Raw genomic sequence first — 23,946 nt, 5'->3', positions numbered from 1 at the left:
TGTTTGAGTAAGAGCACAGTGTTCGCTTGTGGGTGGTTTGTCTTCTCAGGCTGGATTTGATGTTTTCTGCGTGGATCTCCAAACTCCTGCTGAACTTTTGAGGGGATTTTTCTGTTATATCACGTCGACCTGTGATCTGACGTTTAATCCTTCAGTCCTTTCAAAAAGCTAGCCCAAGTCGCCAAAGGATCTCAGTCTGTGGTTTCACCTTTATCCAGTATTAGTAAAGAGTCTTTATCTTCCACAGAGCACAAACTATGAAACTGTCTCTGTCCTGTATACTCCTGACAGTCGGACTGGTAGCTGGTAAGAAAACTTAATGATCCCTGTTTTTATGTTTTCATGACTCAAAGTTGTAATTTGTATTGTTCTAAAACAAATAAAGTTTTGGTCTTGATGTATTTTTGAAGCAGATTCTGAGTAAAAACCCGCCTGGTAACAGTCTTCTCAGAGAGTTCTTGTCTATAAGATTATAAACTACAAAATGATTTTCTACCAGTACCAGGAGTACTATGTAGCTGATTGTAGTTGTGTATAAATACATGGTAGTAATTGCTATAGTTATAGCAGTAGTAGTAATAGTAACCAGATGAGTTGCTCTTTAAAGCTTTCTCTGTTTTCTGGTCTCACAAACCAGCAGCTGTTGGTCTCCTGGTCCAAAGGTTATATGTGTGCAGGCTCATGCCCAAGTGATGTAGTTGGTACAAGTCAGCACCTGCACTTTAGTGGACTAGATTGAGGGCTGTAGATACCGTCCAGAGAGTCCTGCCTGTAGAAACTGTGGTTCTGGTTCTGTTGTCTGTAAACAGGGTACCGCAGTCCTCTGAATGACTTCCAGCGTTCTGAGGGCAGAGAGCTGGTTCCCACCTCCTGGAACTCTGCTCGAGTGTTGACGTTATCTGGACTGAACCTGGAGGACTGTGCCACGCGCTGCTCACAGTCACTGGACTGCAGGTATACACCCTATGCTACTCTAACAGCATCAACACCCGGCAACATCTTTCCCAACAAGGCCACAATTAAAACAGCATTTTATTTAAGACTCAGTTCAGCTGCAGAGCATGCCATTGCAACATATATTAACACCTTACCTTTCTTATTATGGTGTAAAAGTACAGTGGATCAAAGCTGAAGCAGGAAGTCGGTCTGTAAATAGTTTTTACAACAGGTGGTCCAGTAATAATTTCATAGTTCACACTTGTTTTTACTTCCATTTAACCTATAAGATCATCTAACTGCCTGTTTCTTGCCCCATTGCGATCTTGTCACATTCCCAAATCTCAGCGATTAATTAATGATTAATTAAAACTAAGTTTGCACCCATTAATGTGTTGACCTTTGACCTGAAAAAATTCCTCATGTCCAGAGCGTTCAACTACGAGACACGTCCGACCGTCAGCTGCAAGCATCTGCCCTGGGTGGGCGATGGCAGCAACGCAGAGGTGAAGAGAAACGTAAACTGTGACCTTTACGAGAAGAAAGGTGAGATTCACACCGTGTGGTGTCACTGAGATCAGTCTGATGTGTCTAGAGCTGGAGTCGTTTAATCGGTTGTTTTTGTTGTGAAGTCTATGTGAGGAAGTGCATCGTGGGGAAAGGGGAAGACTACCGAGGGAAGGTTTTCACCACGAAAAGCGGCCTCACCTGCCAACAGTGGTGGTCCAAGTTCCCTCACGATCACAGGTGAGGCACCTCTCCTGATGAATCATCTCTCACACTGATGTTTTAGTCAGTTCAGCTGTTTCACTGCGTCAGCACATTTCATTTGAAATAAAACAACCATTATGTTCTTTCATATGTAAGTGAGTGTAAAGGTGTTCACATCCACACTGGGTGAACGATGAAAGACCTTTTCAATACAGAATCATCCAAGTGTGGAACCATGCGACAGGAGAGCAGCCAAGTCCATCTGGACAGAAATGATTCATTTAAATTCAGTGATTATGAATCTCTGTTGTTTGTTTGCTGAGGTCCAGTGTTGGACACAGCCATGGTCCAGAGAAGTTGTAAATAATCGCAAATTTAACTGGACATGTGAAATTAATTATAGCCACAGAATGACCAAAACTGTTAGCCTAGCCTCCTTCTTTTCCTTCCTTTTCCTTTCTTTTCTTACCACACTAAACCTCATGTTTAATCATGTGGCATTGTACTGTAGTTGTGTTCTGGGTGTGTAAATTCTGGGTGTTTGTTGTTGCTTCAGTTCTTTCTGCCTCCAAGCCGTGAAAAACAATTATTGCAGATTTAAGTTTATGTTGTTTTCTTCAATTACTTTCAGTCTAAGTCCTAAACTGTTCATCTGAACTGGATGTAAACAGCCATTGGAGTGCAGAGCTAATAATTTGTCTCCACTGTATAAAATCTGTGAGAGTCTGTCGCTCACTGTAAAACCCTCCGTCTGTCTCAGGTGGACTCCCACGGCCGCTAATGGCCTGGAGTTGAACTACTGCAGGAATCCAGATGGGGATCGAATCGGCCCGTGGTGCTACACCACAGATCCTGAGCGACGCTACGAAAGCTGCAACATTCCTCAGTGTAAAGATGGTAGGTGCTGTTCAAACCCAACCTTAAATTTCTGAATAATTCCCTCCTCTCACCAGTTGAATTTTTGCACACAGTTTGTAAGCAGTTGCAGATTCTCCTTGAATGAACTGCTTCAGTTTTAATAATGAGTTTGTTAAATACAAATAAATCTTCATTCATCTGCTGGAAAATTCCACATGTTGAGTACACTCCCTAGTTATATACACAGGAAGACATTTTTGAACATTTTGCATGTTCAGTTGACCTAATGCACACTGACTAAAAGATGTGTACTAGTAAAAGAAGGTTGTAATTAACAAATGTACCAATTAAACAGTCTCCACTTTCCCTGTAATTAGCAACAAATGACAGTGTGTGTTCCAAAGAAATTATATCAGTTCCTTTAAAGGAAATTACTTGGAAATTATGTATTTCTGTTCATGCAATGTTTTTTCTTTTTCTTCTCTGTCCTCTTGTCACACCTCGTCGGACTTTGCTGCTGCGTTTGCGGTCCTGTTTGCAGAGGTGTGCATCACATGTAACGGAGAGGACTACAGGGGGCAGGTGGACCACACCGTGAGCGGCAGAGAGTGTCAAAGATGGGACCAGCAGTATCCTCACCAACACATCTACCAGCCGGAAAAGTACTCACTCATTTCATGACCACAGTACCTGCAGCGTCACACAGCACGCTCTACCACTGCTGTTACTCCTTTGTTTTGTCATTGTGGACATCATTTGTATTTTTCAGGTATCCTGATAAGAGTTTAGACGATAACTACTGTCGTAATCCCGACGCCTCTCCTGTGCCCTGGTGTTACACCACAGACCCCGAGGTGGAGAGAGAGAACTGCGAGATCAAAAAGTGCAGTAAGATGGTGCTTTTGTTATAGTGGCACTATTAGAAATGCTCATAAAAAGATTAGAGCTGGACGACAGGTTGATAGCTTCGGTTATTTTTAAGCAGAAATGCAGAATGTTCCCTGTTTCTGTCCTTCAAAAATATAAAGTGTTGCTGCTTTTCTTAATCTTCTATGATAGTAAACTGAATACCTTTGGGTTTTGGACAGCTGGTTGGACAAACCATGTGAGGAAGTCACCTTGGACTTTAACAGATTCTAACAGGCTTTAACGATTAATTGTCAGATGACTCAGTGGCGATGTTTTTAATCATACCATAGGTTTGTTGGATTAGTCCTTCTTGCTTGTTTCCCTTATTTTGTTTTCTGTCATTAGTTTGAGATGTGAACTAAACTGAGTCGATTCCTGTGGCATTAGGAGACACAGTGGAATTAGGGAGTCTCATTAAGTCGCTGTAATTAAATTTAGAAAAATCACCTTTTCTGTTTGTGCAGATTACTTCCCAAATTGTGAGACATTTCAGAATTGCCCCCAATGAGTCTCTTTGATTTAAGAGTAAAATGTGCAGATGTTTGTCAGTAAGTCAAGCTCTGAATTGTCTCACAGGGTTTCGGGTTAATTAAAGGTTAATTAAAATGTTTTTCATTATTTTAGTTCTCTTTATGCATCTCATTTGAAACAGTTTATTTTTCCACTTAGTTTCACAGTTTTTACTGTGTTTTATTTTATAAATATACATGAAAACTAAATAGGTTTAAATAGAATCGAATGATGAAGTTTTAGCTTCATAACATAAATAAATAAACCCCAACCCCCAAACAGGCCATCTGTGTTTTTTCTAAAATTTCAACACAAGTTGTGCAACATTGGCTTTTCCACTGAGAGCACAGATCACTACAGGCTGAAAGTCTGTAAGGTGGCACCATCTTGTGGTGCAGCCAGAAATAAAATCAATCCTCAAAATCAGTTCTCATAAAGAAAATTTTGCATATGTTCTTTTTTATGTGTGCATGTATGTGTTTTATTTTGAAAATGTCCTGGAGGAGTAGTAGCTAAGATCAGTTACCTGTAGGATCACAAAGACAATGGCTTCTTTACATTTGAAGTGTAAAATTCTCACTTCTCACTTTTCATTGTCACACTTTTTTATTATTTATTTATTATTGTATTATTATTACTTACTACAGTTTACTACAGTTTGCTGCTGAAACAGGCATAAGATTTTACATTATCCTTATTATCCTAATCAGACTCCTGCTCAGTGGGTCCACGTCAACTAACCATCAAGCTCTGTTTCATTCGAAGAACCTGTAACACTAATTTATCTCCCTCTTTAAATTTGCTCCCTCTGCCCAGCTGAGGTTCGCGTCGAGAAACGGCAGCGCTCCAGCTTCACCACCAACTGTTTCCGCGGCCGTGGGGAGGATTACCGCGGCAAAGTCAACGAGACGACATCAGGTATCCCCTGCCAGCGGTGGGATGCCCAGCAACCTCATGAGCATCCCTTCTACCCAAACACATATGAATGCAAGTAAGTATTTAAAAAAACCCAGCATGGTGGAGGAGGGAAGAGAAGTTGAGTGTGTTTGGAAGGTGAAAGTACTTCAGGGTCATTTCCCTGAGTCGTTGCCTGTTAAGTTTGAAAGTGCTCTGTTTGCCTCACACATAAATATTAATGTCAACATGTCATTGCAGTGAAATTTCTTGCGATCTTATTTCTGTGCTGACAGTTGACAGTAGATGATAGATGCTCAGCAGCTCCACATTAAAAAGCGGGTCGCTCTCTGAGTGGCAATATGGATGTGAAATGAATATTAAACTTCTTTGTGAAGCAGTGATCATTCATCATGCCAGAATCGATTATGAGCTTCTCAGTCATCCATTTGTAGTAGAAGTTACAACAAGTGTTGGTATAATCTTCGTATATCTAAATTAAAGGGGCAAGGCAAATGTGGTGAGTCTGTGTAACAGGTCATTTAACACACCAGTGACACTGTTTAAGCTGACTGTGTGTTGCACCTCATCCAGGGGTTTGGAGGAGAACTACTGTCGTAATCCAGATGGGTCGGAGGCTCCCTGGTGCTTCACATCTGTCCCCGAGATGAGGACTGCTCTCTGCTTACAGATCAAACGCTGTGCAGACGACATAGAAGCCGAGGGTACAGCTTCTCTGTTTCAGACTTGAGCAAAGAAAAGATGAATTCAGTGACTATTGCAGGTTCCTGTCACATTAGTGGATAAAGATGAGGCCATCACGTAATAGACTGTATGACTATATTCACATGAGGACATGCAGGGCTGTGAGCAGGATTGTGGGAATCCAAGTTATTTTTCACTGATTTTTTTAAATGTACTGTGTCTTTACTTGGTTTATTTAACTGGAACAGTTAAGAAATGCATTTATTTGTCTTGCCAATCTGTCTTGCCAAGAGTGGAAAAGATCAATACCGCTCTCATATCTGTTAGTCTTCCAGCCTTATGTTAAGCTAAGCTAACCAGCTGCTGGTTGTAGACTTATTTATATTTAAGCAACATGTATGTCAACAGACAGCGAGTGTTCAACTATTCCGATAATAAACATTCCTGTAAATGCAGCGTTTATTATAGAAATATGAAGGTTGAAATGCATGTATACATTTATTTTTAATTGAAGAATTCAACACTGCCCATGTAGCTAAAATCTGCAGTTTTTCTGCAGGACATGACGTCTGTGTCGTCACACAAGGAAAGGCATGGAACAGGAATATTCTGTTATATCAGAAATATAACTAATTTCACAGAGGTCACTGACATGATAATGTCTTTACTTTTCTTTCAGATTGCTATCACGAAAATGGAAAAAACTACAGAGGAATGGTTCGCAAAACACGTAAAGGGATCACCTGCCAGAAATGGAACGTGAACACACCTCACCAGACCAAGTAAGTGTTACAAAGACAGATGAAGGTCACAGCCTCCAGGCTTCTACGACACCAGCCCTGCTTAAAGCTGTGTCCATTATCCACAGTACATGCTGATAAAAGCAGGTTCTAAGTACGCTGGAAAAGTGACCAAATAAAAAATGTGCTTTTGAAGAGCACTATTCTCCCACAATGCAACGCACAAAGCCAGGTGGTGGAATGATTGTTTTAATACACAAATAAGAAGGTGAATACAGAGGAAAAAAGGAGAGGAGGAATTATAATTCCTACTTATTTGTGACATTTCTGAGTCGCTTAACAAAAACAATCTGTGTGATCTTCCAGGATAAACCCAAGGACACATCCCGAGGCCAATCTGACAGAGAACTACTGTCGTAACCCAGATGGGGACCAGCATGGACCCTGGTGCTACACCACTGACCCCAAAACCGAGTTTGACTACTGTGCCATCAAACAGTGTGGTACAGATACAGGGCTCTGCTCTCTTTGTCTATTTTAAGATCCTTAACGTAGTTTTATACGCTGTTCATCTGGAGCTTCTGTTGTCTGACAGGCAATTTAACGATTCATCTGTCTCTTGATGTTTTTCAAACAGCTGGAGAGAAAGTGTCCCTGACCGAATCAGTAGGTTAGTTTCTCAGTGGGTACATAAGAAGCAAGATTTCCAAGGTGACAACAAGCGCCCTCGTGTATTCTTACAATAATCTCTCATCTTTCTTCTTCACGCCTTTTTTTGCGAACACAGAGAAGGTTGAGTTTAGTGAGTGCGGGAAGAGAGACGACCGTGTCCCAGTATCGAGGTTGCGTATCGTGAACGGGATTCCCGGAAACTCGCCGTGGACAGTGAGCCTCAGAGACAGGTGAGTCTGGGACCCGGCAGTGTAAGTAAAATACACTCTGCTGTGCTGAGCTGTGTGTGACCTCTGACCTCTGCATGCAGGAAAGGAAACCATTTCTGTGGAGGATCCCTGGTTAACCCCAGATGGGTGATCAGCACCAAGCAGTGTTTCTCCTCCTGGTAAACTTTATTTATTTATGGGTTTTGGGGAGGTTTTTGGAGCGTAACCCATCAGCAGGGAGCATCAGTAGGGTCATTTAAATTCATGAACTGCCTGTTGAAAGCAGCCAGACTCCACCAGCATACACACACAACAAGCAGAAAACATCTACATTCCCAAAACATAATCCTGTACACTGAAAACAAGACAAGATTTATCATTTATTCACCACCAACAAAAGGATAAAAACCAACCCACACAAGAAATTCAGGATACCATGAAGTTTTAAATGATGGATTGCCAAGAAATTTGATACACATTCGTGTTTCCCACAAGTAGTGTAGTGATTCTTTAACATGACCTCCATCGGCAATCCTCAGTTAAATCTTTCCAGTGCTTTGGGTTATGACATTCCCATCAACTAACACTTTTATTCCTGTGTGTGCATGTGTTCACAGCTACGTGGACCTGCCCGGGTACTCGGCCATGATGGGAACGCTGTTTCGTGATCCCCAAGAAGGAGAGCCCGGAGTGCAAACCATCCCCCTCACCAAGATCGTCTGCGGACCCTCTGAGTCTCAGCTGGTCATGCTGCAACTGGAAAAGTGTGTACTGTCAAAGTGTCCCAAGCATGCATGCACACAAGCACTCAGACATACCAATAACTCCCTTTTCTTTCTGCAGCCCTGCCCAGTTTAATGAGCGTGTCTCTCAGATCTGCCTCCCTCCTGAGCGCTACATCGTAGCTGAGGGGACGGCCTGTGAGATCGCAGGATGGGGCGAGACGAGAGGCAAGTGTAATCCCTCAGAACTGATAACGTGATGCGGCGTTCACTACACGCTGCGCTTCATGCCACTACAATATGCTTATATTGCAATAATTAATAATAGATGAATCCGCTGGAACAAGCATCTTGTTTCTGCCCTTGAAGTAATGTTGCAACTAAATGAGAGCTCTCCTCAGACCGTTGAGCAACAGATGGCGTTGCTATTTCCAGAACCGTTCAACATCTGTCCACCTTCCTTTTCTTTTCCCCCCATCTCTCTAAACACATTAGCCGCTAACTGGTTCCTCTTTCTTGCTGTTTTTCAAGGGACTGGGGATGAAACCGTCCTAAATGTGGCCCAAATACCAGTTCTTAGTAACAAGGAATGCAACAAATACTTCAGAGGTCGAGTTCGTGAGAATGAGATGTGCACAAGCTCTTTCCAGGGCGGAGTAGGTGCCTGTGAGGTAGGTGTCCATGCAAAACTGACCACAGTTTCAAAGGTTTGCTGTTAAGTTTGATTGAAATATGTGTTGTTTTTATTTGGAGCTGCAGCACAGTTTGTGCAGTCCGGGACTGTATTCTTTTTTAATATTATATTTTGGCATTTTGCTTTGGGTAGATAGGATACAGCAGAGATGCAAACAGGAAACAGAAGCTGGGAGAGAAATGTGACGAGCAACAAAGCCAGAGACGTTGTTTTAAAATAGGTAGACATCTTAACCACTAGATCACCAGGATGCCTATAACACTGACTGTTTTTTTTTTTGTTTTTTTTTTTACATTTTCTACCGTGTGCACAGGGATTAAAGGAATAGTTCAACATTTTGATGAATTCCCTTTTTTGCTCTCTTCCAGAGAATCATATAAGACGCCACTCTGACTTTTAAATATGAAGCTTGCAGCAGGTTAGCTTAGCTTAGCATAAAAACTGGAAGCAGTTAGCCTGTCTCAATCTGGAGGTAATAAAATCCACTTACTAGCACCTCTAAAGCTCATTAACTACATTACGCCGGCTCCAAAGTGTAACAGTTGTGCTAAGGGGGGTTGTGTGAGCTTCTGGTATGGTGTTAGGTGAGTTGTGTGAACTTTGGACAGAGCCAGTCTAGCTGTTTCCCTCTGTTTCCAAGCTTTATGCTAAGCTAACAGGCTGTCAGCTCTAGCCTCATGTTAACCGTACAGACATGAGAGCAAATAAATGTTTCCCAAAATTTCCCAAAATGTAAAACTGTTCCTTTAATGACCAAGAATAATGCCATGAAGTGCTGAGAATTAATGCTTCAACTCCTGATGGTGAAGAAAATCTTTTGATGATGAAAATCACTTTAAGCAAAGACCGTACAGCTATTTATATGTTCCTATAAATCAAACACATTCACCATTTGGATAATGGAGGTGGACTGGACAAGATGTGACTGCAAGATGTTTCCAACCTCAGCAGTGACAGTCAGTCATAACAGAGACAAATAATGACTCCAGAGTGTTGTTCCTGTGTGTCTGCAGAGAGACTACGGCGGCCCTTTGGCGTGTCAGAACAGGGACTGCTGGGTACTCGAGGGTGTGATCATCCCCATGAGGCGCTGCGGACACCCGGGGCAGCCCAACATCTTCATCCGAGTCTCTGTCTACGTGGACTGGATCAAAAAGGTCATGGAGATGGCTTAGAGACAGACTCTGCCATCCAGCAAGGAACTGATCAAATCCACTTTCAAACCACTTTGGAGCAGTCATTCACTTGACCATTTACATTTTCCTCTTCTCAGATATTTCTACTAATTTAAAAATACAAATAATACATCAAAATGTATAATCAAGTGTTATTATGTCAGATTTTTTCATTGAGTATTAATGTCATTCTTTCATTTAAAAAAATGTAGCAACGCTTCTTCATGGAGAAATAGTTAAGAAGTCAGTTTTTATGCCTATTTACGTTCAGTTAATTCTTTTAGCCAGGGTGTCCAACATTAGGTGAATCAGTACAGTAATTTAAATTCATGAGCTGCCTGTTGTGCACAGCCAAAATCCTCCAGACAGAATAAGCAGAAAACATTTACATTCACAAAACATAATCATGTACGTGAAGACGCAAAGCAAAGAGCCGAGAAGAGACGATTTAGCATAAAAATGTGTGTAAAGATGTTCAAATTTAACTTTACTTTAACAACCTTTATTTAACATTTAGCAGCAGAACACAAACATTTAATAAATAGTTTTAAACACACTGTATTGTAGTTGCAAGCGCGTTTAAGCATTTATTAATGCACAGTATTTTTCAGAAAATATTTTAAAAATATTTTCTATTATTACAACTGTGTTTTACAGCCTCCACAGCCCACAGCAGGAGTTGTCTTAATACATGATTAAATACTTGTATCTGCTCACAATTACATTAAAGTGTGTAGTAAACAATTTATTAGATGTTTATGTAGTGCCTATAAATGCTAAAGAGGTTAGGAGTTAAAGTGTTGCCAGTTTTTGTTATTTATTCCCCAAAAAACTGAAAAGATGCAAGGCTGAAAACTAATTGTAGCCCCTCAGGTTCAGAGAGGAATGACTGGAGCTAATTAACTTCCAATAACAGAGGAGGTGCGCGGGGTTTGCAGCACAGTTTTTACGTTCCTAACATCCCCTGGAAATGCACCCTTTACCACAAGACTGTACGCCCTCCCCTCCTCTCCCTGGCATTGAATGGAGCTCCAAAATACCTTCTTTGCCCCCAGCCTCTAAAGAAATCCCTCCTCTGCCTGTCTTTTGATGCCTGCCCCCACCTCTAAAGACATGCCTTTGTGCCTTATGCAGAACTGTATGCGCTGCACATTCTTTCTAGTTCTATAGGAGGATTTTTGTAACCCGGTCCTGATGAGCCCACGGAATTCAGCTTAAATAAACCTCAAGATCAGAGTCCAACCGAATCTCAGACACACCAGCCTGCAGAAGGCCACTGAACTCTCTCTCTCTCTCTCTCTTTCTGTCTGTCTAACACACACACACACACATACAATTCTCTCTCATGCAGCCCACCCTCACCCCTCTCTGTCTCTTACTCCCCATTATATCTTCCTGTTTCTTTTTCCTGGTAATTTTCACACCAACACTTTTTCTTTTGTCTCGAACAAGCAGACGATGCTGACATTTTATTATTGTTGCAGAAATACGAGCTAATAGGACTGACGTGTAGACCGTGTTCACAGCTAACTAATGGTGGCCAATTATCCTCCTGCTTCATACAGCACATGAAAATGGAAGGCTGACAGTTAAGACTTTAGCGTCATTCTGTTCACTTTCATTTAGTAATATTTATAGTGGATGACTAATCAAATTCTTATATGACTACTGGTTCATAGCAACTGTTGCCAAAAGCTTCTGGGAAAGCTGACTAAATTTTTTAATAAATGCTGTTGCAAAAATATGCAAATGTTTTCTTTGTTATTCTGTCTGTGTCTTATGGTAACAGCCAGAGAAATCATGTGAAGAAAGCTGATTGATAAACACTTTGTGTTGTCAAATTTACCTGTTGCTAATCATTTTTTTTTTCTTTCTTTCTGTTTTTTTCCCTAAAAGTAACAGTCTGGTTTCACAGGATATTAATCAGTCCGTGAAACTGTCATGAAACTGATACCGTAAACCGTTCAAATCAGGCTCTGGGGCTCCATCTTTGCAACTTAAAGCTTTATGTTTTGGTCTCGTGCCAGCACCCTCACCTGACATGACTCCATGAGCAGTCCAGCATTAGGCGTCCCTGGAATGTGTATTCACTGAGGTTCAAACATTTCCATCTGTATTTATCAGTTTCTGCAAACTTACAAAGTTGCAGCTTGAAAATCACAAAGAGCAGAAAATAAACCTGAAAATGAGACAAACACTGTTTTATTCACGTCCACTTTAGGAGGTATATTTTCTATTTTTATTTACTTAATATCTTAAAATAAAAACTATATTTTAATCCTTGAGAGAAAAACTGATTAGAGGATTTAACATAATAAACAGATTAATATAGGACTGAAGATGGCATCTAATTAAACTTTTTACATGTCCTACATAAGAAAATGAAAATATTTAAAGGCACAAATATGTTCATGTGCTTTCACTTCTTCTCATTGTTACAGTGTGTTTGCACGCAGTGCATGATTCATGGGGTAAACTTCTCCCCAAACAAATGCATGTCAGACTGCTGCCTCGCAGACTTTGTTCTTAAAACCCCATTTGATATTTCTGTCCTTTGTTCTGACTTACAGAAGTATATCTCTAACTGTAGGTGGGGAGATAACAGCAGGCAGAGAGAGTGAAACCTCTGCTCGAAAACGCGTCTGCACGGTCTGATCTCGCCATCATTTCTACCGAAGCAAACTCGAACTTTTTTTCCTCCTCTTCGGCAAAGGGAACTTCCCAAGCCCCCGGACCCCACTTTGGGAACCCCGGAACCAGACTCTACCCTCCCGTCTGATGCCCGTCTCCTTCTCTCCCTCTCTCTCCCCCCCTCTCTCTCTTTTTTTCCTTCTCTCAAGTGGGTGGTCCGGTGAGCTTTTCGGGGCGGGGTCCTCTGTTTCAACCCTCCTACCCTCGTTCTTTCTTGAAACATGCTTTAATAGAGAAAGTATGCAATGCATACTGCTCTGCTACAACCCCCCATTATACTGCAACTGGGGTATTCGTGACTGGACGTCTGGGGGGATCACACACATTTCCGATTAGAGGAGGAGGGAGAGAGAGAGCGAGAGCGAGAGAGGGAGAGAGAGAGAGAGAGAGAGATTACCCTTTCATTCCAGCCAATGAGACGGTCGATACACTAAGATTTTCATAGTTGTGCAGGAGCACAAAGTGAGCTGACTGTGTGAACTTCCAGGTAAAACTGCAAACCGACTCAAGGTAAGTTCAACAGCCTCTGCGCTCATTGTGTTGCATTTGGCGCTGCCTGCACGAACAGGGTCACTCAGCCTCAACATGGAGCCTATAGCCTCAATGTATGTATGTGTATGTTGTGGCTGGTTTGAAAGGAGAGCTTTTGCACCTGTGTTGCTTGCCTTTGTCCTTCTTGCTGAAGTTTTTTTTTTCTTTTTCTTGCAACCTCTCGCTGGCACTCGGTCCATCCATTTCGGCGGACCTGTTACCACTCCAAAAACCCAACACAATTTGAGATCGATTGCGCAAGTGATGGAAGCAGGGGGATGTTGTGTATAGCACTAGTGAGCGCCGACTTTACGCTTTAAAAAACTCTTGATGGCCTCGACTGTTTGCCGTCAACATGTGCCAGCTACTTCGACCAAAGTCTGCAGGGTTTGTATTCACGGCTTCGCCTCAGGGGGGGACGTCTTTACGCACCTTCTTTAAAGGCTGTAAAAGAATGTGTTTTTATGGTTGCAATTGCCGCCCATATGCAAAAAGTACATTCAGTCCCGTACTTGACTGCCAAACACAGACTGGTTGAGCGGACGGTCTGCTGCCTGCAGAAGAAGTGCAGGACGCTTGTTGTGTTGCTCCGAAATGAGTTTATAAGCGACGAAACGACGTCGTGCGTCTCATTTGGCTTTAAATCGTTTGAACGACGACGTCGATTTCTCAAATTACTCCGACTTCCTGCTTCGGTGCGGCCGTCTTGATAGGCTGTGTTGGCAATTAGTGTTTGGCACATTCCTCACAGAGCTCGGCGTTATGGTGAACGGCCACCTTGGGACGTGACCAACGGAAAGAGAAGACATTTATCACACGACATGTGTTGTTTATACTCTTGATAGAAAGGAAAGTAAACAATCTGTTACTTTTTAAGAAGTCACCATAACAAAAGGATACACATTGTTTACAGTTGGGGTGTTATTGATTTGATTTATAATAACTTAACTGGAGCTGCAGCAGTTATATGATTAATCGATTAGTCCGCCAACAGAAAATCAATCTCTATGATCAACTATTTGATTAATAGATTCATTGTTTTGGTCATTTTTCAAGCAAAAATGCCAAATATTCCCTCATCTGAGAGTCACAAATGTAGGAGTTTTCTGCCTTTCTTTGTCTTTTGTGATACTAAACTGTATTTCTTTGGGTTTTTGGCTTTTGCTCAGACAAAACAAGGAAGTTGTGAGGGGCTGTTTTTGCTGTTTTTTAACATTTTATTTGCTAGAAGGTGAATCAATAAGAATTTTTGAATTCATTTTCATCAAAATGGCAGAAAACTGAAAAATGATCACAGTTTCTTTAGGTCCAAGATGATGCGTTCAGGCGTCTTGTTTATTGTGGCCAACAGTTCAAAACCCAAAGATTTGCATGTTACTATCACACAGAACAAATAAAAGCAGCTGGTGTCAGAGAGTTTTATTGAAATGGTTTATTGATCATCAGAAAAGTTGCAGATTAATTTTCTGTTGATTGACTAACTGACAAATCACTGCAACACCAAAGTTGACCACAGGCCACAAACTCAGATTTGCCATATTGTTGTGATTCTTTCCACCGAGAGTCTACATGTAGTCGTAGTTTGCGTGTGCGAATGTTTGCGTTCTAACTTATTGTCTCAGTGGCAAAGGTTTAACAGTAAAAGATGGAGCAGCATCAGCACACCTACCACATGCACAAACCCATTGAGAAATACCTCGCAGAGGGCAGATGGAAAGGCAGCGTGGAGTACAGTAGATTCAGATTTTGGATGGTAGATTGAGTTGTGAATATCTGTGCTACTTTTAGTCGCTGCACACCACTCTCATGTTTCCCCGCATTTGCCAGACCCCTGTCTGTGTTCCGATGAACCCGGTGCCAAGGCTTATACATAAGCAGTTCCCACGCTTGCTCTTGGAAAAGAGTCCTGTGTGGTTCTGAGTTATCCTTTTAAAGATACATTAAGCGCTGATTGAAACTCACTGTGGTGATTGTGCAAAAGGAAAAGTAACCGAAGTGGCTCTGCATCGCTGATTAATCCTAATTTCTGCAGAGATGATTGCCAGTTCTGCATTTCAAATTGTGATTTCTTTCACTTTTCTTTCTCCTCACATCCCCAGCTCCTGATACTCAGGTCTTCTCCTCTTTAAGCCCTCGAGGCCGCTCCTCCAGGCTTTGATGCCCGCACTCTTTGAAGGCAGGTGGACAGACACAAGCATGAGTAACAGTGGGACCAAAGAGCCGTCTCCCCAGCCGAGCACTGCCCAGTCACCTCCTGAGCCCCCGCGCAGGGGGAGGGGTCGGCCACGGAAACAGCAGCAGGTAGGGCTTCGATCTTTAAGAGAGGAATCTGTCTGGTGATTTCCTGGAGCTTAACCTGTTAAGTATGTGATTAAAAATTGTCCAAAAATCCAATCTCTCCCCACAGGAGCCTGTTGGACCACCGACTCCAAAGCGACCGAGAGGAAGACCGAAAGGCAGCAGGAACAAGGGCCCAAGACCTGCACTGAAGGTTGAAACTGACCAGTCTACATAAGATGTTCATGCATTTATTTTAGCTTTCATTGTTGTATTTGTAACAGCACTTTGTGTCCACACTACAGTACTACAACCTATATTAGACACCGTATTTATACATTTTTGTTACATCAAGAAATGAGGTGAATTTATGGCAAATATCCTGACATTAGAAAATAATCTGATAAAGAAATAATCATTAATGAATCAGTGACGTATCTGTGACTTCTTACTTCAAAATGACCTTGATCTCTATCACATTAAAGAAGTCAATAATAGACAATATGTTTGTCTTACAATCAATAGAAGCACTGTCTACATGTTACTAACACACTGTACTGTGTTCGACAGTAACACGTTTATCTTCCATCAGAGATCTTTCTAAGTAATGTGTCCTTAAATGAGAAAGATTCACGTCATTTGTGGAGCAATATAAAACAGTCAGCAGTCATCAGGAGAGCAAATGTGACAGTAGAGAAAAAAGACAAGCTGTTAGTCACTGCTCAAAGATGGACTGGTCAGTGCAGAGGCAGCTATTATTATTCTGACTAATGAAAGATTGACTTATACAGAAATAGAAAAATCCTCTATGAATACTGTCACTGTTACAGTATTAAAACAGTGTGTGTGCTACACAGTGGTGGAAAGTACCAAAGTACATTTACTCAAATACTGAACGTTACAGTTTTGAGGTACTTGTACTTTACTTCCACTGTATTTTCCTGTTCCTCAGTACACTTATCTGCAGTTATTTTGCTGTTTTGTTGTAACATTTATCATCTTCTAAAACAATTGAAATTAGCTCAATCAACTAGTTCTAATATTAAAATGCTGCTTACACAGAAATCCATCAGTGATAATGATCCAATACTATATATACTACAACAATCTCACACTCTTGAGGAAACGTTTTACATGATGAATACTTTACATTTGACACTTAAGTACATTTTGTTGAAAATACTTACTGTACTTTAACTCAAATAATATTTTGGATGGAGGATACTAGTATTGCAGTACCTGTACTTTGTGGCGTCGTTTCTCTCACTCAGGTGAAATGATTTTCCTCCATCACTGCAGCTTCAGGTGTCCATCTACAGGAGTCAATGTGTCCTCATTAACTGGGTCTAATTTCTAATAAATAAAATTTAAAAAATCAAACACTTCTTAACACCCAAAGCTAGTAACTCTGTGTTTGTAGTTTTTGTGTATGTGTGATTTACAAAAGCAAGAAAGCTAGATAGAAGGGATACAGGGAAATTAGAGAGAGGATATTATGACAGATATTCAAACTAAATTTGCTCCATGATTGTGATTTATCTGTTTATTCAATTAAATGATCAACTGGTTAATTTATAAAATGTCAGTGAATAATTCTTATCACAGTTTCCCACAGCCCAGGCTGACGCCAACCAACTGTCCAAAACTCAATGATATTCATTTTACTATCAAAGAGGACGAAGAAAAGCACCAAATATTTACAGTGACTGAATGACTGAAACAACAAATCAGTTACCAAAATAACTGCAGAGTACTTTATTGATGATCAACCTGTCAGTTAATCATGAGTTATAAACATGCATTCACATGCATCATTATCAGTAACATTGTTTTTTGCATGGTCATAGAAGAAGATGCAGTTAAATGAAGTAACTGATTTAGGATCTGCATCTGTAACGTGTTGATTAGATGTATAAAGGTCTGAATCAACCGGCCTTTTAATTTACATGTGAGAAGGTAACTTCTGTCGTTAATTTGTGTTGTTGGGAGTGAAACAATCACTATCGAGTAACTGAACTTGCTCAACTTGTTACAACAGAGCGAGGTATGTCATGTATGAACCTGCAACTTGACATTTCAATCACACACATCCATTGTTTGTGTTTTCAGATGATGGAAACGGAACATTTCTCAGAAGGAGGCGGATTCCCAAATAACTTTTTTCTAGTTATTATCGCTACAGTTTCATAGAGCAAAACCTCTGTAGTTCCTGTGTGAATTGGAGAAGCTTCAGCAATTAAAACGGTCTGCTCTAAAAGTCTCAAAAACTAGAGTACTCAAATAAAAACTGTGATGAGTGTGATATGATTGTTAGAGTATGAACTTCTCTGTTAACCACACATCTGTTCTTCCTCAGAAAGCAGAGCCCGTTGGGGAGAGACGACCACGTGGGCGACCAAGGAAATGGGTATGGAGCAATCACTGACACTTAAACATTGTGGAGTTAATTGTAAATATATATGTCTTAAGCCCCTGAGGTGCACAGGCCCCGAGGGCTTCTCTGCCTTCATGTTTAATTAATTCTGTCGCCTTTTCTCTCTCCCTCTCTCTCCACAGCCTCAGAAAGTAGTTCAAGAAGTAGCTGAAGAGCAGCAGGTGAGGAAAACGAAATCTTTAGAAGGCAGATGGGTGGTCCAGTTTTGTTTTGATGTAGCACTTTAGGCCACAGGTTTCCTCAACTGAAAAATGACTGATGTTTTGATCTAGATGGAAACAAAGTCTGTGTTTAAGAGAAGCTTACTGCATTTTTATGCTTACGTCTGTGAAATAAGGCAAAATACTTCACCTTCAGGGCCACGTTCCCAATTAAATGAAAATGTATAACAAATGGCTGATAATCTAACAAGCGGAGCAGTGAGTTTGTTCAACCTTTAAATCATTACAAAGCATTAAATCCTTTACGCCTCTGAGTTTGTGCACTTTTTTCAGTGTAATGCTCCTCCACTGCAGATTTTCCAAATCATTTTCACCTTTCACTGTTTTTTTTCTTTAATTTTTTAATTAGCAAATGTTACATCAAGTCACTTTGAGAGTTGGTGGCTGTGGAGGAATGAAGCCCGTGCTCCAGTTCAATAGAAGTCTCAGTTTGTGTCACATTTTTGCCTTTTGACTAATGTCAGTTACACTTACGCTGCATGACTCGTACATGCAGTGTTGATCTGCAGAGCTGATCTCATTTAAATGTTCATAAATGAATATCAAAAACTTGTGTTGACCTAATCTACGTTCAGAAGTCCTCATGTACTCACGACAGTCAGGCTGTAGCCAACAAACCTTTACGCCCAGTTGCCAGTTTATTAGGTAAACCCAGCTAAAAATGATGATCAAACTGAGGTGATTCTAATTTGCAGTCTGCCCTTATTGATATAAATGGGGTGGACAAAATAGTGGAAACAGCTCTCAGTATAAGGCAGTACAATTCCAACAGCACCACAAACCAACTGCAGCCTCCACAATGAGGGTTAAGTTGAATCAGCGCCTCCAAAAGAGTTCCAACTAAAATAGAACATTATAACCTTAATGAAGATGGGATTTATTTTATCTGTTTTATTAATAGAGGGTAAAGAGAGTTACAGACAAGGAGCACAAGGAGAGAGAGGAAGATAACATTTGTCTTTTCTCGTAGGATCTAGTAAAGCTTGAGACAAAACCACACTAGTCTAAAATATTCCAGCGTCTGCACTCTGGAAAACTGCTCTGTACTGAGAAGTCCAACACAGAGAGACTCAGAAAAAGCTTCCTTCCTCAGGTCATCAGGATAGAGAACTCTGACCTCTGTATATCCCCGGCCTTTTCTAGCACACTGTCCTCAGCATTTTTGCGCTTGTAGCCAATGTGCAGTTTTACTTTTTTAACTACATTTATATTTTCTATCTTGCATGTTTCTATTTTTTTCACATTAGTGTTTTAATACGTGCCACATTGAATTTTACGACACATTACTTGTGTATGTGACAAATAAATCCTACTTCTTTAAAATAAAACTGCTAAAATTGCAGTTGCTTCAGCACATTTGGTGTAAATGGAAAACGACCAGTGCACACTCTCCTTGTTCTCTATGTAAACTGACTTCTTGAGGATATGACAAATTCTTGGAAATGCACCGATGGCAGTGTTGAATTCCCCAGATACACCTCCAACATCCTTTTGTGACATCCACCCTCTGTGAATATATGCACCCGGTGTTTCTCAGAAACTTTGGGGTTCTTTTAGCCATCCTGTTCATCTTTCAAACGAAAAACCTTGCACAACAGTTGTCACCAAAGCGGGGCAGGCTCTTCTTGATGCCCCTCGTCTGCCTTATCGCATCCTCTCCACTGAGCAGTTTGTCAAAGAGGTTAAGATGCTTCAAGAACTGAAACCGTTGAGACAGACTCCCTTTCTCAGACACACGCACGCGAAGGGGAAGAATGAGTCAATGTAGAGAGGGGAAACCTGATCTAACTGCTCTCTTCCTCTGTCTTCTTGGTTTCCTGACATAACCGTCGTCTTCCTCACATCTCTAGGTCTGACAGCTGGACCTACTTCCCCGACACGCAATCACTCAATGAAATTTTTTACACTCATTCTCGTATTCTCGTGTGCTCTCTAGCATTGATTCACTACCTTTACGCATGATGAGACACTAGATTGTAAGAGATCAGACAATAACAGACCTTGCCTTGTGCCCTTGTTGTTCCAGGGCCCTTCAGAAGAGGCTGAGGAGGGTCCCTCACAGCCCTCGTCATCTCAGGTTCCAGTGCAGGAGGAAGGGGAGTAGATAGGACACCTCTCTACCTACCTCAAGGTTTGGCCTCAAACAAACAGGGGTACAGTCTGTCTCCTATCTGTGATGGGGATTCAGGAACACACACACACACACACACACACACGTACATACACAAAATCATTGCAGACAGTGGTTTCTTCTCACACTCTACTCTGGATTTGTTGGTTCGCTGTAATAGTTTGGTGAACATCTCTGTTTTAACGTTGAAGAATTTGATCATCGGAGGGGGCTTTTTTTTTTTAAATGTAATAGTTTTCATATTTTGGGAAATACGCTTTAACACTCTGCAAGAAAACTAAGAAGCATATCTCCCTAAGTTGTTGAACTATTTGTTTAAGGACGCCTGTTTTCCTGAACCCCCTCAGCGGGAGTGTGTGTGAGTGTGGTGGTTGTGTGGAGGGGGACAGGTTTTGCAGGCGGCCGGGAGGGTGGAGGGGGGTTTAAGAAAAAGGGGAGGGGGGAAGGAACCAAACAGAACCGTTTTATCGAAACATGTTTCTGACAAGTGTCATGAATCCTCATATGAAACAGGAGCAAGACGGTGACATTTCTTGAGCAAAGTTACAACATAAACATGGTGCGCTGAAGTCATTATCATGAAAGTAAATGTGAAAGGTTTTATTCCAAAATGAAAGAAGGGGGAAAAATATCCTGTACTCTTTTGCATTGGATTACAATAGCTCAAATGTCAGTGTAAGCAGAAGTATTCAGATTAATAACCTCAGAGACATGGGGTTTTTTTCCCCTTCCAAGCAGCAGCTAATTTCAGAATAAAAGCGCCCAAAAATTTAGATCTCATTTTGGAAAGAACCTTTCACATTATACAGTCAACAACAGTGTTGACGAGTCATTTTACCACACTCAGGATTTCACTATAACAGTGCTTTTACACCATATTGAAACCTCAGGTACAAAACTATTCAGGAACATGTTGTCAGTCTACTCAGTAATAATTATTGTGCTGTGTTTGTTGTGCATTTCTGATCTGTATTTGACATTACCAGTATGCCTTGACACAAAGACCTCATGTAAACCTCAGTCAGCCTCAGTTTCTTAATCTCTCATTCTACCTCAGTAACACAAAAGGCAGAAGATCTCCGACAAAGTTATTCTCCACTCCCTCGGCAGTGACACTCAACGCTTACTGTAAACACACACACACACACATACACACACACACACACACACACACACACACACACACACACACACACACACACACACACACACACATACATACACACAGGCAGGTTCATGTGCAGATATATACAACACAGACAGGCAAAGGGTTCTCAGACACACAGATGTTAAGACTCCAGCAGAGGATTTTACTATCGGTGTACAAAAGAAAAAAAAAGGAAAAAAAAGCATCAGTGTCATTTCTTTAAGAAAAACTGTATTTGTTAAAAGCTGAAGTGAGACTTTATTTGTTCTCCTGGGAAATAAAATGCAGCCAATAGTTTACAACAACTTGATGAAATACTTGCTTTTTAGGGTGTAGTTTCATATGAAATACATGTTTTGTCTTTTTTTTTGTTTGTTTGTTTGTTTTTTGGGTCTGATACTCTTTCTCATTTTTACTACATCATGTATTTTCGGATTCATACACTGTAAATTGTACGTGTGACACTCTTAATTCATGTGATTAGAAAGGAAGGGCAGCAAGTAACCACACAGTGTTGAAATACATGACAGTTATGGAAAACAACAAGATGACATAAACGCAGTAAACCTTGTATAAAAATGGCCAAATTAATTCTGGGTAACTGATTCATATGTAGTTCTGCATCAGTCACCCTGTCTTTGTTTGACCGATTTTTTTAAGAGGACCCAAGTTGTACCTTCCTTTCTTATTTGGTTATTAAAAGCGAGGCTATAACTTTTGTTGAAAGACGACCACTGTGGCCACAATGTGACAGTAAAGGGTTAATGCTAAAATGTAGTGTAACAGTAGAAAAAGTAGAAAGTAGATAAAGTCAGCTAATATTAGTCACCATGAGTTACTGGTCATACCAGAACGAGTGAGACTGTAACAGGAAAACCCCTGATTGTATTGACCTGAGGGTGTGTTTTATTACTTATTCGTTAAACGTTTCATTCGTGGGTTTTCTCTCCAAAGTTACAGAGTCATGCTTTAAAAGGTCAGCTCATCCAAATTACAAAAATAAAACAGTATCTTCTCACTAATCTCTAGTGGTCTCCAGTCATGCAGATAGTTTTGGTTTCATTTGGTCAGGCTTTAAGATATCTTTGTCTCAGACTTTACTGCAAAAATAATTCATGTGGTTCAACTTATAAACTAAAGCTCAGTTGCTGCCTTAAAAACTTGAAGATGATTCAACTCAAAAAGTTAAGTTGTTTACTATTGATCATTGTTATTGAAACTAAATACTCTGAGTTAACGTTACATGACCCATTCAAAGAAATTAGCTTTATCTTGACAAAGATAAAATTCCACAATATTTCAACTCACAGTTTCAAGTCAAGATAACTTCATACCAATGGTCACTTCAAGTTTACTCCTGTTTTTAAGGAAGGAATTGAACTTAAGTTTGCTAATTAAGGGGACTAATGTTTTTATCTTGACTAGTAATGGCATGTTTGCTTGTCTCAAAACAATGGAAACAAATGGAAATTTGTTTGTGGTGTTGAAAAAAAGAAACAAAAGTATCTGCGTGATTAGACACCACTAGAGAACTAGAGGTTAAGTGTAAACTTTTTATGTAATTTGGGAGAACCCACACTTTAAGGTTAACTAATTTTTAAAAGTAGTCTATTTTATCTGTAATGAATCAGTAATAATTTTGCATTTATTCACAATTTAGCGATTTAACAACTAGTCATATAGAGTAATACTGGTTTTCTGGAGGGATGTTTCTATAGATTACCAAATTGTTTTGTTTTAAAATCAAGAGGTTTCCAGCCTCTCGTCTGTTTTTTTTTTTTTTTTTTTTTTTTTACAGAAATGTTTTTGCAACTTTGTTGGTCAGGATTTCAGCACTTAAACTGAAAGACAAACGCAAATACTTCCTAAGATTCTGTCCCTGTGTCATCATGCAAGGTAGACCTGTATCCAGCATGAACTACATATCACTTACTAGTTGTTTATTACATGACTTGAATATCACCCATCATTTACTGTATATATATATCAAGTGTTTCTTCACTAAATCTAGCTTATTTTATCACTGATGATATGTTGTATCCCAATAATTTTATGTATTTCAGCATTGTTTACTAAATTGCTGCCAGAAGAGCTCAATTCATTTTACAGACATGTATGTTCTCTTGTTCAACTGCATTGACTTTACGTTTTTTTTGTTTTTTTGTTTTTTGCCCTCTGGACTACCTCTGAAAACAAAACGAGCCTGGGTCATCTCTGACGACATTGTTTTTATTGTTTCTGGGTCAGTTGTACCTGAAATTGTCCGTCAGACCTGCAGGCGATGTGGATGAAATCTTGAACTAACTGTCAAACTAGTACTGTCGTAGTCCACTCATCTCATCTCACTACATTCATATCACCATAAGTGAATGGAAGTCAGCCTGAAGGGTGCCTGTTAATTTAACTACAGCTGAGTCAATGTTTGTTATTTTACACAAGCTGTGTCTGGATATTTACTCTCTATATGGGGACAACGTTTTTATGTGATCTTACTGATAGTGATATAGTTACATACAGTACTTGATCCATTTTCAACTATTGAAAAGTTGAAGTGTAACTTGAGAAATCATATTGTATGCCTTACTTTTAACACCATTTTGTAGTTATATTATTGATGTGTCCTCATCCACTTCATTAATAGAACTCACAAACCTGTGATATATATTTTGTTATGATTCTTTACCATGTGATTTATGTTATTCTGCTTCTTTTATCGCTTATCAATAAAATATCACACCTACCAACTCTCCTTTGTTACAGATGTGTACAACAAAACAGG

At 40.3% G+C, this 23,946-nt stretch overlaps 2 protein-coding genes across 3 annotated transcripts; both read left to right on the top strand.

The window, feature by feature from the left end:
* Window positions 1-36: 36 nt before the first annotated feature.
* mst1 (macrophage stimulating 1) lies at window positions 37-11,479 on the top strand. The gene is made up of 18 exons (XM_018699484.2): window positions 37-306; window positions 810-954; window positions 1,367-1,482; window positions 1,569-1,683; window positions 2,408-2,544; window positions 3,047-3,167; window positions 3,275-3,393; window positions 4,741-4,915; window positions 5,413-5,543; window positions 6,203-6,305; window positions 6,630-6,766; window positions 6,901-6,933; window positions 7,051-7,165; window positions 7,246-7,323; window positions 7,762-7,908; window positions 7,988-8,094; window positions 8,398-8,537; window positions 9,574-11,479. The coding sequence occupies exons 1-18, from the start codon at window positions 258-260 to the stop codon at window positions 9,733-9,735; spliced, it is 2,130 nt and encodes a 709-aa protein (XP_018555000.1). The 5' UTR covers window positions 37-257; the 3' UTR covers window positions 9,736-11,479.
* Window positions 11,480-12,637: 1,158 nt separating this feature from the next.
* On the top strand, window positions 12,638-23,907 carry si:ch211-161c3.6 (high mobility group AT-hook 2b). Of its 2 annotated transcripts, none has more exons than XM_018699623.2 (6): window positions 12,638-12,936; window positions 15,057-15,258; window positions 15,365-15,448; window positions 17,591-17,641; window positions 17,791-17,829; window positions 19,916-23,907. In XM_018699623.2, the coding sequence occupies exons 2-6, from the start codon at window positions 15,115-15,117 to the stop codon at window positions 19,991-19,993; spliced, it is 396 nt and encodes a 131-aa protein (XP_018555139.1). In that variant the 5' UTR covers window positions 12,638-12,936; window positions 15,057-15,114; the 3' UTR covers window positions 19,994-23,907. The 2 variants fall into 2 exon arrangements, with proteins under 2 accessions (XP_018555139.1, XP_018555140.1); XM_018699624.2 differs by having other exon boundaries at window positions 12,930-13,031.
* Window positions 23,908-23,946: the final 39 nt, after the last annotated feature.

This window comes from Lates calcarifer, linkage group LG8 (genome assembly GCF_001640805.2).
Source record: "Lates calcarifer isolate ASB-BC8 linkage group LG8, TLL_Latcal_v3, whole genome shotgun sequence".
Classification (NCBI taxonomy): domain Eukaryota; kingdom Metazoa; phylum Chordata; class Actinopteri; family Centropomidae; genus Lates; species Lates calcarifer.
This window is presented reverse-complemented; position numbering and strand designations above follow the sequence as displayed.

Coding starts and splice junctions, on each gene's coding strand:
- mst1 (XM_018699484.2), top strand. CDS start 258: ATGAAACTGTCTCTGTCCTGTATACTCCTGACAGTCGGACTGGTAGCT. Junction 2,545..3,046: donor CATTCCTCAGTGTAAAGATG/GTAGGTGCTGTT, acceptor TCCTGTTTGCAG/AGGTGTGCATCACATGTAAC. Junction 6,306..6,629: donor AACACACCTCACCAGACCAA/GTAAGTGTTACA, acceptor GTGATCTTCCAG/GATAAACCCAAGGACACATC.
- si:ch211-161c3.6 (XM_018699623.2), top strand. CDS start 15,115: ATGCCCGCACTCTTTGAAGGCAGGTGGACAGACACAAGCATGAGTAAC. Junction 15,259..15,364: donor GGCCACGGAAACAGCAGCAG/GTAGGGCTTCGA, acceptor CTCTCCCCACAG/GAGCCTGTTGGACCACCGAC. Junction 15,449..17,590: donor GCCCAAGACCTGCACTGAAG/GTTGAAACTGAC, acceptor GTTCTTCCTCAG/AAAGCAGAGCCCGTTGGGGA.